Source organism: Genypterus blacodes, unplaced genomic scaffold (genome assembly GCF_046128005.1).
Source record: "Genypterus blacodes isolate CSIRO-AG114 ecotype Tasmania unplaced genomic scaffold, CSIRO-AGI_Gbla_v1 ptg000064l_1, whole genome shotgun sequence".
NCBI classification, from domain to species: domain Eukaryota; kingdom Metazoa; phylum Chordata; class Actinopteri; order Ophidiiformes; family Ophidiidae; genus Genypterus; species Genypterus blacodes.
This window is the reverse complement of record NW_027466876.1, coordinates 1,195,014-1,208,065: the sequence shown is the minus strand read 5'-3', so window position 1 is coordinate 1,208,065 and position 13,052 is coordinate 1,195,014. Positions and strand designations below refer to the sequence as shown.

The 13,052-nt window shown below is 44.5% G+C and overlaps 2 protein-coding genes across 2 annotated transcripts in view; one reads left to right on the top strand and one right to left on the bottom strand.

The window, feature by feature from the left end:
- The first annotated feature begins 495 nt into the window (after nucleotides 1-495).
- Nucleotides 496-8,863, top strand: LOC143004151 (palmitoyltransferase ZDHHC14-like). Its single transcript, XM_076155057.1, has 9 exons — nucleotides 496-1,293; nucleotides 2,441-2,601; nucleotides 3,528-3,686; nucleotides 4,253-4,390; nucleotides 5,180-5,228; nucleotides 5,814-5,916; nucleotides 6,024-6,133; nucleotides 7,055-7,166; nucleotides 7,259-8,863. Exons 1-9 carry the CDS (start codon nucleotides 1,016-1,018, stop codon nucleotides 7,697-7,699), a joined length of 1,551 nt encoding a protein of 516 aa, XP_076011172.1. The 5' UTR covers nucleotides 496-1,015; the 3' UTR covers nucleotides 7,700-8,863.
- Nucleotides 8,864-9,092: 229 nt separating this feature from the next.
- myt1la (myelin transcription factor 1-like, a) overlaps nucleotides 9,093-13,052 on the bottom strand; it is a 42,955-nt gene continuing 38,995 nt past the window's right edge. The window contains exon 24 of the mRNA XM_076154911.1: nucleotides 9,093-12,740. Within this exon, the coding sequence (XP_076011026.1) occupies nucleotides 12,600-12,740 (141 nt within the window). The 3' untranslated portion in view covers nucleotides 9,093-12,599. The remainder of the gene's footprint in view (nucleotides 12,741-13,052) is intronic.

Sequence of the window (13,052 nt, the reverse complement as noted above, 5' to 3'; positions counted from 1 at the left end):
TTCTAAATAATAGTGGATAATAGTAAACGCGCGGAGCTTTCACTCTGCTTTCATTTTCTGGACCAACAAATAAGGGTTTACTCAAAAATGACACTAGATTAGATTACCATAGATCTATTGTTCCAGGGTGTAGATTTTGTATTACATTTTTGTCACAAATTACATAATTTCAATATTATTTAAATCAACTTAAACATATATAAAGAATATTATGTATTCAGTGCCACAAATGAATGATTAAAGCAAAGTGGGAAATATAATAACCAACTGAAACTTACTAACGTAATTAAAACTATCCAGATAAAACGATTGGTTCCGGGAGATTCCTTGGGATTATATTTATAGAATCTGAAATGTTCACTGTAAATACGTTACGATTTAAATTAAGAATTTATTGGAGGACTGTAGGGAACAGATCACACAGAACGACCAAACATCCCTGGAATGTTGTGGGTCATCGTTTTTCAATAGACGATCTTTGTTGGTCAGCAGAGCTCCAGCAGAGGATCGAGATGCTCTTCACGTCTCCCTCCTCATCCTCCGCTATCTGAACCTTCATCCCGCTCCTTCCTCACCCCGTCCACCGGCGACTTGGATCTCAACCCCTAAACACCGGACTCATAATCCCGGGACAGGAGCGCCTTTCCACGGGTCTTGGGTGGTCTGTGGGCGCTGCTGCTGCTGCTGCTGCTGCTGAGGAGGAGGAGGAGGAGGAGGAGGAGGACGCGGGTGTTTTGGTGACTCGCTCCGGTTCTGGTTTGGACTCGGGCGCGCATCCATCTGACTGACCGGAGAGGAAGAAGTTGTACGATTCCTTCACTGGGAAAACGCGCCAAAATGTGTATTTTAAGGAGTTACAAATATGTAAGAATGGAGCCTGCAGATGTTTCATCGTGATTCCTGACAGATGAATTGAAGGAAGAGCCTGAGCCGGACTGAGCTGGACTCTGAAAGCTCCGATCCACCTTCCAACACATTTTTGTCTCATTGTTTATCTCCATTGTTGACCACATACATGTCTCAGCTGCACCATGCGGCTCTGGAGCAGCAGCAGCAGCAGCAGCAGTACAACCAGATCTGCACCCGGAGCTCGTCCCCGGCTGCCGAGGCGGAGGCGGAGGCGGAGGCTCGGCCGGCCCAGAGGAGCCGGAACCCCCGCAGGAAGTGGCAGGTGTTCCCCGGGAGGAACCGCTTCTACTGCGGCGGCCGGATCATGATGGCGAGACAGAGCGGAGTGTTTTACCTCACGCTGCTCCTCATCCTCCTCACCAGCGGCCTCTTCTTCACTTTTGAGTGAGTGTGTTGGGGGGGTCACGCACACACACACACACGCACACACACACACACACACACACACACACACACACACACACACACACACACACACACACACACACACACACACTTTTACTTCCAGGTAGAGAGATATTGATGCAAATGTTAGTTAGTTTCCCATCCTAATGTAACTGCAGTCATCTGTGTTGTGAGTCACAAAGAGGTCAAAGATCTCACCAATGCCCAGAGGACCAAAATAGGGATCTGGACCCCCTTTAAAGGCCATTGACAGTCTGAACTGAGGTCGTTTTGTTGGTTTGGTTCATTTAAACAGAGCTACATGTGAAAACACACATATCACATCATTAACTGTATTAGTGACTTAAAACTACAATTGATGTTTCCCCTGTTGAAATCAATGCTGAACAAACATTTATGTAAATGAGTATCTGGTGTATTTTTGGAGTAAGACTAAAATATGAACACTTTTCTTCAACTTTTCACAGCTCCTCATGTGTCTTTACCACAAATCCTCAGTGACACTTTGGGGAAACAGCAACCATATTTATATTTGATCAAGTTTCGGTGTGAAATGTAAATCTGTGAAGCATCTACAGCCATCAGATAAAAGATGTGGTTCCATCTGAATGGTAGACGAGCTGGAAGTAAAAGACTGAAAAGCAGCTGAAAATATCTCTGCGACGCTGAATAACAGAGCGATCTGTGTCTCCTGAGGCACACATACACACACACACACACACACACACACACACGCACACACACATATCTGCATGATCTGCTCCTTAATTCATGATGTGCTGAAATGCTCCTGTGCGCGAGGCACAAGTCTCTGGAAACCAGCGCTGATGTGCCTTTGAACCACTAAATGAGAAAATCTGCTTCTGCCACCGCCTGCAAACCTGCATCACACACACACACACGCACACACACACGCACACACACGCACACAGCACACTGCACACAGCACAAACATTTATCTTAAATCAAATGAAAACAAAGCAGGGACGGTATGAAATCCTCTGTTTGTGGTTCTTCGTGTCCTGAAAACATCGCAAACCTCCTGCCATCAGCTCGAAGCTTCAGTTTGTTGATATATTTCCCATGATGCAGCTGGGAATGTGTTTGTGTTCTCGCTGTGCTGCAGCTGTCCCTTCTTGGCGTCCAACCTGACCCCGGCCATCCCGGCCATCGGCGGGGTGCTGTTCATCTTTGTCATGGGGATGCTGTTCAGAGCGAGCTTCAGCGACCCCGGGGTGCTGCCCAGAGCCACGCCGGACGAGGCCGCCGACTTGGAGAGGCAGATTGGTAACCATGGAGACACACACACACACACACACACACACACACACACACACACACACACACACTCATACAAGCATAGGACAAAGAGAGAGAGAGTCGGTAATATTCTCTGATAAACTCTCTGGATTGAATCGCTGACGCCCGAAAGGATCCAGTCCAGGTTTTTAATATGATTTTTTGTGGTTTTACAAGATAAATGAAAGGATAAAGAGATAAAATGTGAAGTTAGGACTGTTTAGCAAGAGTCCACTTTAAAACCCGGAGAACTGCTGAGTCTAATTCACTTATATTCCCTCATTCTAACTTTTTTTTACACTGTTATCATTATGACGTTTCCCACAGAATCCAGCGTTGTTATTGGACCCTGCAGACCCATTTTTGGAAACCTGTCATTAATTCTGAGCTGTCAGGGATGGAGCTGTCAGTCACCAGAGAGCTTTGAGAAACACCAAATTTGGGCAAATCTCATTCTCCGCTTGAATACATCTGCATGAAAGATCACACACACACACACACACGCACACACACGCACGCACGCACGCACGCACGCACGCACGCACGCACACACACAATCAGCCAGAGCTTGGAGATAAAGAGGAAAGTGTTATTGTTCCTTTGCACTGTTGACTGCATTTTCTTTCACAGTGTTTGGAAGTAGTGACTCTTCATTTAAGTGTAAGATGCAAATATGAGATTGGAAAAACACAAACACCGTTACAAGCAAACTTCAATTAAAAGCTTTAGTCAAATAAACAAGTATAGAAATTAAACATAGTATGAAAAGTAAAAGGTTTGGATGATTTTCTTGCTTTTAAATGATGTTTCAGGTTTGTTTCTGTACATGGAGTGGAGTCAAAAGTGCAATATTTCTCTCTGAATTACCTCAAAGAGTACTGCAGTCAATGTACACACTGACTTTGTGCCTGCAGATTCGGGGGGCTGCCCCAGCGGCCCCGGATACAAGCCGCCCCCCCGCACCAGAGAGGTGCTCATCAACGGACAGACGGTCAAACTGAAATACTGCTTCACCTGCAAGATCTTCAGACCGCCCCGAGCTTCACACTGCAGCCTGTGTGACAACTGCGTGGGTGAGTCAGTGTGTGTGTGTGTGTGTGTGTGTGTGTGTGTTTTGTCTCATTTTATACTTTTAAATAAGTTTATACTAAATTCAACACCAGTTTTAGAATGGAATAGTAAGTCAGTGGTTAGATGTGAGAAGGTGCAACAGTGCCCCCTGGTGTCAGGCAACATAAAGGAGCCGTTTAAAATCAGAATAAGCATATTTTTACACATTCATATCAACTTTTCCTTTTTTTAAAGGAACAGGAACTTGTTTTTAGCTTTTTAAGATTAAATACATTTAATCTGATTTTCTCGCAGATTTTCATTTAGACTTTAGTCTTCAGTCGCAGTAACTCCAGTAACTTTATTATTTGCGTAGATTGGATACTAAACAGTGTTCCCTGGTGGATAAACAAATGAGCTACTGGTTAGAAATCCAATGATATGTTTCAAGAAATGCAGCAAATTATATATTTTTACTGGATTTACACCCTTGTTCTATATATTGTTTGCTTTTGGCTTGTATGTTATCTTTAGTTTAGTTTATTACCAATCCTAAGTGTGGTTACAAGTGTCTCTGTGTCCCTCTCAGAACGTTTCGACCATCACTGTCCGTGGGTTGGGAACTGCGTTGGACGGAGGAATTACCGCTTCTTCTACATGTTCATCCTCTCACTCTCCCTCCTCACCATCTTCATCTTTGCCTTTGTCATCACCCACGTCATCCTCAGTGAGTAATGCTGCCCACAGGCGCTGCCTCACGATACCTTAAACACTCCTGATCACTATTCAGATCTTTGCTTTGCAGACGTTTGCTTACATTTTTACGATCTTAACATCTTCATTTAAAGCTGTTAGTGACATCATTTTTCTGTAAGTTGCAGCTCTGGAGATATTTGCCGTCCACTTAGCAGATCCTTCAGCTTTTGATTGGAACCTTATGGATCCTTGTGACCATAATCCATGTTAGTCCAGCTGGTATTAGATAAGTGTGTACAGTTGCTTCCTCATTTGTTTAATGGATGAGAACAGCGTCAGCCATCAATCCTTCCCCCTCCTCCTCTTTTCCTCCCCCTCTTAGCCCCGCCCTCTGGCCTCTTGACTGACAGCCTGTCATGGAGAGCCGCTGACTGTGCAGTGCGTGGGTTCGGTTCAGTTTCTACTCGCCCATCGATCAAAACTCGGAGCAGGACGTCCTGCAGAAACACACACTAGATCCCTCAGAGGAAATGATTTGACTCGAACAAATGCTTTTATTTTGAAAAGTTAAGTCATTGCAATGTAATTCGTTGATGTTTCCTTCCTCACACATTCAAAACCTAACCTGTGTTTCCCTCCATACACACACACACACACGCCGCTGTTTGTTTGCTGTATTTAGAGGTGGAGCTCTCAAAGGGACCAGCAGGCTGCCCTGACCTCCATCACGCCCTTGTGAACCTGCGAATGTTTGAATACAAAACTAAACTGAATAACTTTTGAACACACACTCTCCTTTCTCTTCTATCTGTTCCCCCAGGATCAAACCGGACGGGCTTCCTGAGCGCGCTCAAAGACAGCCCAGCCAGATATCCTGTCACCATGGAGAAACACACACACACACACACACATGCACCATCTTTATATACTGCAGAAAAGAGCAGAACACACACACCTCTCTCTCTCTCTCTCTGTTGGTTAATAATCTGTGTGTGTGTGTGTGTGTGTGTGTGTGTGTGTGTGTGTGTGTGTGTGTGTGTGTGTGTGTTTCCATGTGTATCTGCACTCTGATAAATCAATAGGGCTGATGCACTCACCAGCTACAGGTCACCCCAACCATAATGCACTGCCAAGGTCAAACTCTGCCTCTGTCACACACAAATACGTGTGTCATGGTCTGTGTGTGTGTATGTGTGTGTGTGTTGTGTAGAGTGATAAAGTGCTAAACAGTGGGAAACAAAATGGTTACAAGACAAAACAAGTTTTAGAATTGTCGGTGCCAAAACACAGATGATTCTAAGAGACCGGTTACCATGGCGACAGCTCTAGCCAGAACTGCAAATATCTTTGTTGTAGCAAAATTTGGAAAAAAACATGGCAATCCATCGTAGCGGCCTGTTGTTGTGGTGTTGCTGGTGCTGGTGTCTTCTCCTTGACGTTCCCTCCCTCTGCACCGTGCTGGAGGTGGTGGTTTGTTTCTTCTCCGTCTGGTCGATTGTGGGCCTGTCGGGGTTCCACACTTACCTCATCAGCTCCAACCAGACCACCAACGAGGACGTGAGTGGAGCGCCTATGACAACTATTCATTTATTATAAGGAATTCATCAACCAGATCTGGATCAACATCTGTATTTGTGTATGTCTCTGTGTTCTGTCTGATCCAGATTAAAGGCTCCTGGTCCACCAAGCGAGGGAAGGACAACTACAACCCCTACAGCTACGGAAACATCCTGACCAACTGCTGCGCTGCTCTGTGCGGCCCGCTGCCCCCCAGGTCGGTATGGCCACGCCCCCTTCCCCTCCCCCCCCTGGATGTTTGGGGCTCGTGACCCCCTGAGAACGAACCACCAATGAATGAGACTTGTTGTCCGTGAGCGTTACCCAAAGATTGATTAGTTTCCTCTTCTCGGGTGATTTGATATGGATTTACCTCAGAGGAGCCGAGCCTTTGACGTTTATCTCCGGCCCACAGGTTGGGAACCGATGCAATAATGGCACACGAAACGAAACGAAGCGCCTGAGTAATGGAAATAGACTGCATAGATATAAGTCAGACCTGAACAGATCAGATCAGATATAGGTGATGATTTCCCAGAATGCCTCATGTCAGACTCGTTCTTCCCATTCTTCACATTTCAGAGACTCGCGTTAGATTTTTGCTTCCGAATTTCCACTTTAAATTTCCATCCTACTTCCCATCATCTCTCGTGACTCTCTGTGACTGTTTTCCTCCTCCTCCTCCTCCTCCTCCTCCTCCTCCTCCTCCTCCTCTGTGTTCAAACCCCCCCCCCCCCCGCTCAGCGATGCAGCAGATTCCTCCTCGGCTCTGCTCAGACGCGACGCCTTCAGAGCTGCAGAATGAAGTTTACAAAATGATCAATCAAAGCCACAGTTTTTTCCGCATCATAAGATTTCGAGATCCGTCATTTCCACATGGATGAAACTTCCGAATCCAATCATCCTCCTCTGCTCTCTGTGATTTCCCTTCATCACATAAAAGGGGAAAAAGATCATTATGATGTTTCAGACAACAGTTTACCTTCATACATCATCACTGATGTCAGAGGGATATATGACTCTCTCTCTCTCTCTCTCTCTCTCTCGCTCTCTCTCTCTCTCTCTCTCTCTCTCTCTCTCTCTCGCTCTCTCTCTCTCTCTCTCTCTCTCTCTCTCTCTCTCTCTCTCCCTCTCTCAGTTTGATTGACAGGAGAGGTCTGATCCAGTCTGACACACCGCAGCCGGTCTCCCATTCTAATGGGACCAGTAGTGGAAGTGTTTATGCCTCCACTCAGCTTCACAGTCACATGGTAGGTGGAGGCGTCGGTGCTGACAAGTCTGATCCACATCCACAGCACGTCAGTCACCTCTCTCTCTCTCTCTCTCTCTCTCTCTCTCTCAGTGTGATCAGGATCAGTGCATTCAGAGCACCAAATTTGTCCTGCAGGCGGCGGCCACCCCACTCCTCCACAGCGACCCTGTGGTCTTGGCCCCTCTGGGCAAGAGCAGCACCCTGGGGGGCCCCTGCTCATACTTGGCCCCGACCCAGCCCACGCTGCCCTCCTGCGCCGGCGACGTCCTGACCCTGAGGGACGCCGGCGCCGACTCCCACTGCCACCATCACCTGCACCATCACCACCACCACTTCGTCAGCCCGGAGGAGACCCCCAGCACGTCGCCGCAGGGAGTCCTGCCATGCCCCGCCCACCTGCCCTCACTCCCACACCTCCACTACCAGCCACAGCCACACACTCCGACCCCGGCCATGCTGTACGACCCCGCCAGCCAAGACTCTCTGCACGAGGACTCAGTCAGGGGTCTGGTCAAACTCAGCTCCGTCTGACCTGTTTGACCCCTTTGACCCCCATCATCCCCCTGTGAAGCTGAAACTGGACCAAAGCCAAAGTTTTTGCTGATCTCCTCATTTCTCTTCACGGCCTCATCCTGAAGTTAAGTGTTTGTACCTTGCCAGGACCCTGACGTCCCTCCTTTCCTGTTTCTACTTAATAGAGTTAAATGACGAAGCCCAGAATAAGCTACTGCAGTGCCAAACACACACACACACACACACAAAGGACTGAGCAGCCGGTCGAAGTGACTCGGTAGAGACGTTTTTCAGTGTTTACATGGAATCTTGTGAGTCCCACAGCAGGTAACTCGACGTGGCCGTTCAGGTTTTAACTCCATTCAGTGGACAGATGTGATTCAGAAAGCACCTGCAGAGCCCGGACCTCCTGATGGCTCCTGAGAGCTCCTGGGGGCTGCTGAGGGCTCTGTGGAGCAGCAACACTGCCAGCTCCCTTTTTACAAACTGTGTTCCTAACCCAATTCTACTGGAGATCCCAAAGATCATAACTATGTCATGATGTATAAAGTGATGCACAGATGTCTGGAATATTTCCATTTGATTGAATGAATCAGCCATTAAAAAAACAACAACTAATTAACCTTTCAATTGTTGATTGAATATACTTCAATAACTTCAGTGAAGAGTTTGAACAAGCGGATGCAGAATATCAAAGCATTTTAATAAGATTCAGATTCCAGTGTTACTCCCAGTTTATCAATTCTGAAGATGAAGTGCAACATTATCTGTGATTTGATGAGTTAGAAGTTGCTTAGCAGCTAGTTGTCCTGATTCATGGGCTTAGATTGCCATCTACTGGCCAGCGGTGTTACTGCATGTAGTGAACATGCGTTAAAAGAGGAGAAAAAGAAAGGAGAAGAAAAACAGAAATTTACTATAATCAATAAAGGCAAATGAAGATATAACACATGTTTGAGGCAGGGTGCAGAGAAAGGAGGAAGTGTTTATTGTGGCTTAATATAATAATGTTTTTTTGCTGTGTTTTTCCTGCCTTTTCTTTTTAAAAGCTAAAACTGAATCAGATTTAAATAAATATCGGAGGTCCTCCCCCCCAAAAACAAATAGAGATCAGAGGCTGATAAATCCAAACTGAAACTCAATCTAAAAATTACTTTGAAATATGAATTACTTCACAAAATGACTGAAAATCAACAACTAAAGTCACCATGTCGTTAAACCAAATAAACAAACACACACACACGCTGAAAAATAAAAAGTGTATTCATTGCTTAATTCATTTTTATTTCCAAATGTACAGACTCTTGTCAAGTACATAATAAGATCCAAAATGTATAATCTTTAAGAAATCTCAATCAAAATAAAACATGAAGTTTGTCACTGATCCAAACTCTAAACATTCTCACATGATCCCTCTGTATTCCTGTAATTGATGTTTGACTGTAATCAGCTCTGTGCCATCAAACCAATGAGCTGAGTGGCTTTAGCTGCACTTTAAAAACCCTGTGACACTTTTATATTCTCATCAACTGTAAAAGAGGACAAAACTCCAGCGTCAGTGTTGCAACACAAGATTTATTCAGAGCAAGAGATGCCAACACCAGCATGATAGAAAATTCTACAAACTTCACAATTCAAATGAAAATATCACAGAGCAACTCATGACCTTAAACGTACAGCAAAAATATCAGTGAAGCCCATGCCATGAAGGAAACTGATGAAGAAAGAGTGTGAGAAAGAAAGAGAGAAAGAAAAAAGGGGTAAAAAGAGAGAAGATGAATGTCATATAAAACCCCTTATAATGCAGCTACTGGAAAGAAACCGTAGTATTTTGATAAACTGATGAATTCACAAATATTCATATGGATTTCTTTTGCATTCTAGCATGTCACACGTTAGTGTTGAGTCTCTATGTAAATAGTTACAGTTTAGCTTTTACATCTGATATTACAATACCTAGTCTATCGACTGTCTTTAAGTGGCAGAATTGTGCTTTAATCCCATTTCCTTTGTATCAGTGACTGAATAAAAGTACAAGCTGTCAGTCTATCTAATGCAGAAGTTTACTGGCAGGAAGCTGCACACACAAAGCTTTGGACAGAGACGAGAAGTCATGGAATGTTGCTTCGCAGTAAAAGTCCAAACAGGAGCAGCATTTAAAGGAAAACTCCCCCTGGTGCTGGTTTGGCAAACACGCATCTTCAGTCTGTGGGGTAAGGAAATGTGGGGGGAAAAAAGGTTGGACACCTGGAAGAGCCACAGACGAGTCAGTGTGACATTCAGGAGATCCTCTGTGTTCTATCTGATAGTGTGTTTTTGTCTGCTCAGCATCCTAGAAAGACAGATTTGAACTTGGATCAATGGAAGTTTTGATGAAGATCCACACCAGGATACAGGAATCATTCCCCCACTTTTGTCTACATTTCATTTCTCAGAGACTAAGACTCTAATCTCAACGACGCTGATTCAGCAGTATGAAACTCTTTTGGCTGCTGGACAAGGACTTTGCATTTAATTGTCATCAGATCATCAGGGGACTGTTTGGCCTTGGAGGAGGTATGGGCTCTAGGAGTACCGTCTAGTTTTCAATGTGCTACCCAAAGTTACGTGATAGGTTGGATCCCCCAGTTAAGCTCTGACACCATCATCAATCACTGAAACAACATGTGGAGCACCGACCTCATACGCTACATGAGAGTTAACCTGTAATCAAAAGGTTAAAGTCTGTATAAAGCAGGGAACCACTTTGCATATTGTTCCACAATATCATCTTCCTCACCTCACACGTAACATAATGACTCTGAGTCTCGAGAGTGCATAACTCCACCAAGGCCGCACAATCCTACAAATGTGGATGATTTTAAATATTTGTACAATTCAAAAGCAATCAGAAAAATGTTTATGGATTTGGATCTGCATCAAAACGTGTAGATTTGGGGAGGATGCCTGTGACGTGGGGGTCATTTAGTTGCTGTAGCAACCCCTACAGGCCAAGGTCACTCATGCACCTGACTGGATAATGCACCAATTACCGAGCCGCCTCTGATTTCCCACATTTGTACGCATGAGGACGACGTGGAAATGTTTTTTCTACACACTGGGCTGCTCTCCACACCGGCTGATGTTTCTAAACTACAGCTCAAATGAAGATAAAGCGTAAAACATGGCCGCCTGAGGTCAAACGGGTGCACCTTGCGAACCTCTGGCACAGCCTGAGATGTGACGGTGTAAACGGAGCAAAGGAGGAGTTTTCCTTTAGTCAGCAAATCAGATTTGCTCCATGTTGCTTTCATACAGGAATCACCAGCACAAAGTCCTGTTGAAGTCACAGTTTCCACAAACTCACTGTACAGTTTTTGCTTCTTTTTCCACGTGATAATACTTTGACAAACTCCAATAAAGTGCATGCATGATCAACAGTGTTCAGAACACAAACTCCATCATTACTGCCATTTCAGTCTCACTGAATGTCAACATAAGGCCGATTCAGATCAAATACTCGCTCAGTTCTTTAGATTTACTACAAACTCAAGTGCATTGGCTCGAGTGACGTCGACAGTTTCTGCTGGCTCGAGTTTTCTTTCATCTTCTCAGCGACAATCACAGATTATTTAAAAAAAAACAAAAAAAAGAACAAAGCGCTGCTTGGTCATCACGTCGTCTCACATCATGTCCTTTTGTGGCTCAGACAATTAGATGCATGATTGAAAAGACATTTTTGTACAGAACAAGTGCAATATACAGTAATGGATGGGGGGAAGTTTGACCCTGTAAGTCCAGTGGAGCCGTCAGCCTTTTAGAAAGGAAAACAAAAAATCGTATCTACAAACCCGCTCGCCAGCCAAGCACCTCTTAATCAACAGTAAAAACATCAAAACATGGAAACAAAGGTGTCCCTGTGCAAAGTCGGACATGACAGAACCAAAGTCCTTTCACCCGCGTTGAATTCCTAAAACATGATTGTAGTAAAAGGTTTGTACAAAACGCAATACATTTATAGTTAGTAAAAACATCTATCAGCTCTTTGCTAGTTTTATTCATAAGAAATTGCATATACCCAAACGTTTCCATATAGATTGCATCCCATATCTAAACAAACCATTTAATATTCTCATACCAATATTGCTGATACGTCCTAGTCAAAGGTTGGTGATTAAAATAAATTCAGAAATGGCAGATTGTCTCCTACATTTTCTTTCTTTCACCTCACTCGTCGAAATCAACAAAAAGCTTTTTTTTTTAGCGACAGGACAGTCTGCAACTAAACTCTGTAGGGGGGATGATGGGGATTTGCACCAGTAAGTTTCCGTGTCATGATGTTTGAAATCTTCTTGTTTATAGCATTGTTTCTTCTCCGTAATTTTCAGTTAAAACATTTACAGTAAAATTAGCATCCACACCGTCCACTGAAGACTTTCAAGTTACAAAAACTGATGAATTTACATCCGTTTACGCCACCTGCACACTAAAAGGTCCTCTAGTGGATAAAGGCCTTTACCTAAGTGATTGCTCTTCACGTTCCACGCCACGCTGCTCCCTGTTAAACCCGTGATACCCAGTTTTTTTTCTTCTTTAAATCACGTTAAAATCAGAAATGAATCAAGCTTACAATAAATAAATACATATACACTAGAATGTGCATACATTAGCAGCTATAAACAGTACATCACATTATATTAGGTCATATGAAAATGTACAAAACGTGAATGTTCGTTTAAAACCTCTGCCAGTGGCAATTATTTTTCAAAGCAAGGCAACATCAACCAAAATAATAAAAAAGAGAAAACCATGGAGTCGAGAGCATAACAGCAGAAGAAAGTAACGATTTGTGGTAGATTACAGCAGCAAAAAACAACCGGAACATCTCTTTTACAACTTTTTTTTTGTGTTGTTGTTGTTGTTGTTTTTGCTGCGCAGACTACACCTGGATGCCCTGGACGGCCTGTTTGATGTTCTCCAGCAGCGCCTTGTTCTCCGGGCTCTGGTACTGGTCCTGGTGGGTGTACATGTCTGTCAACGTGCTCACATAAGTGTCAAAGTTCTGTTCGTTCATTGGCTCCTGCGGTTGGGGGAGAGAAAGCCACGGCGAGAAACAAACACATCAGAGGGAGGTTAGAGGAAATGCCGCCGCGTGGGGGCGCAAACACTTTCTACAAGACGTTGGGGGGGGGAGGGAGGGAGGGAGGGAGGGAGAGACAGAAGGGCAAAGGTCGGGGGTGAGGAGGGAAACGCCGTCAGGAAAGCACCCGGCACTGCCACACTCCTTTGTTTTGTCTACACAATTCAGCCTGTGCACGTCTACAGTGAGATATTAAACCATGCAAAAACGAGGAGAGGGATGGTTAGCTGACTCAGATGGGAGGATGGAAGG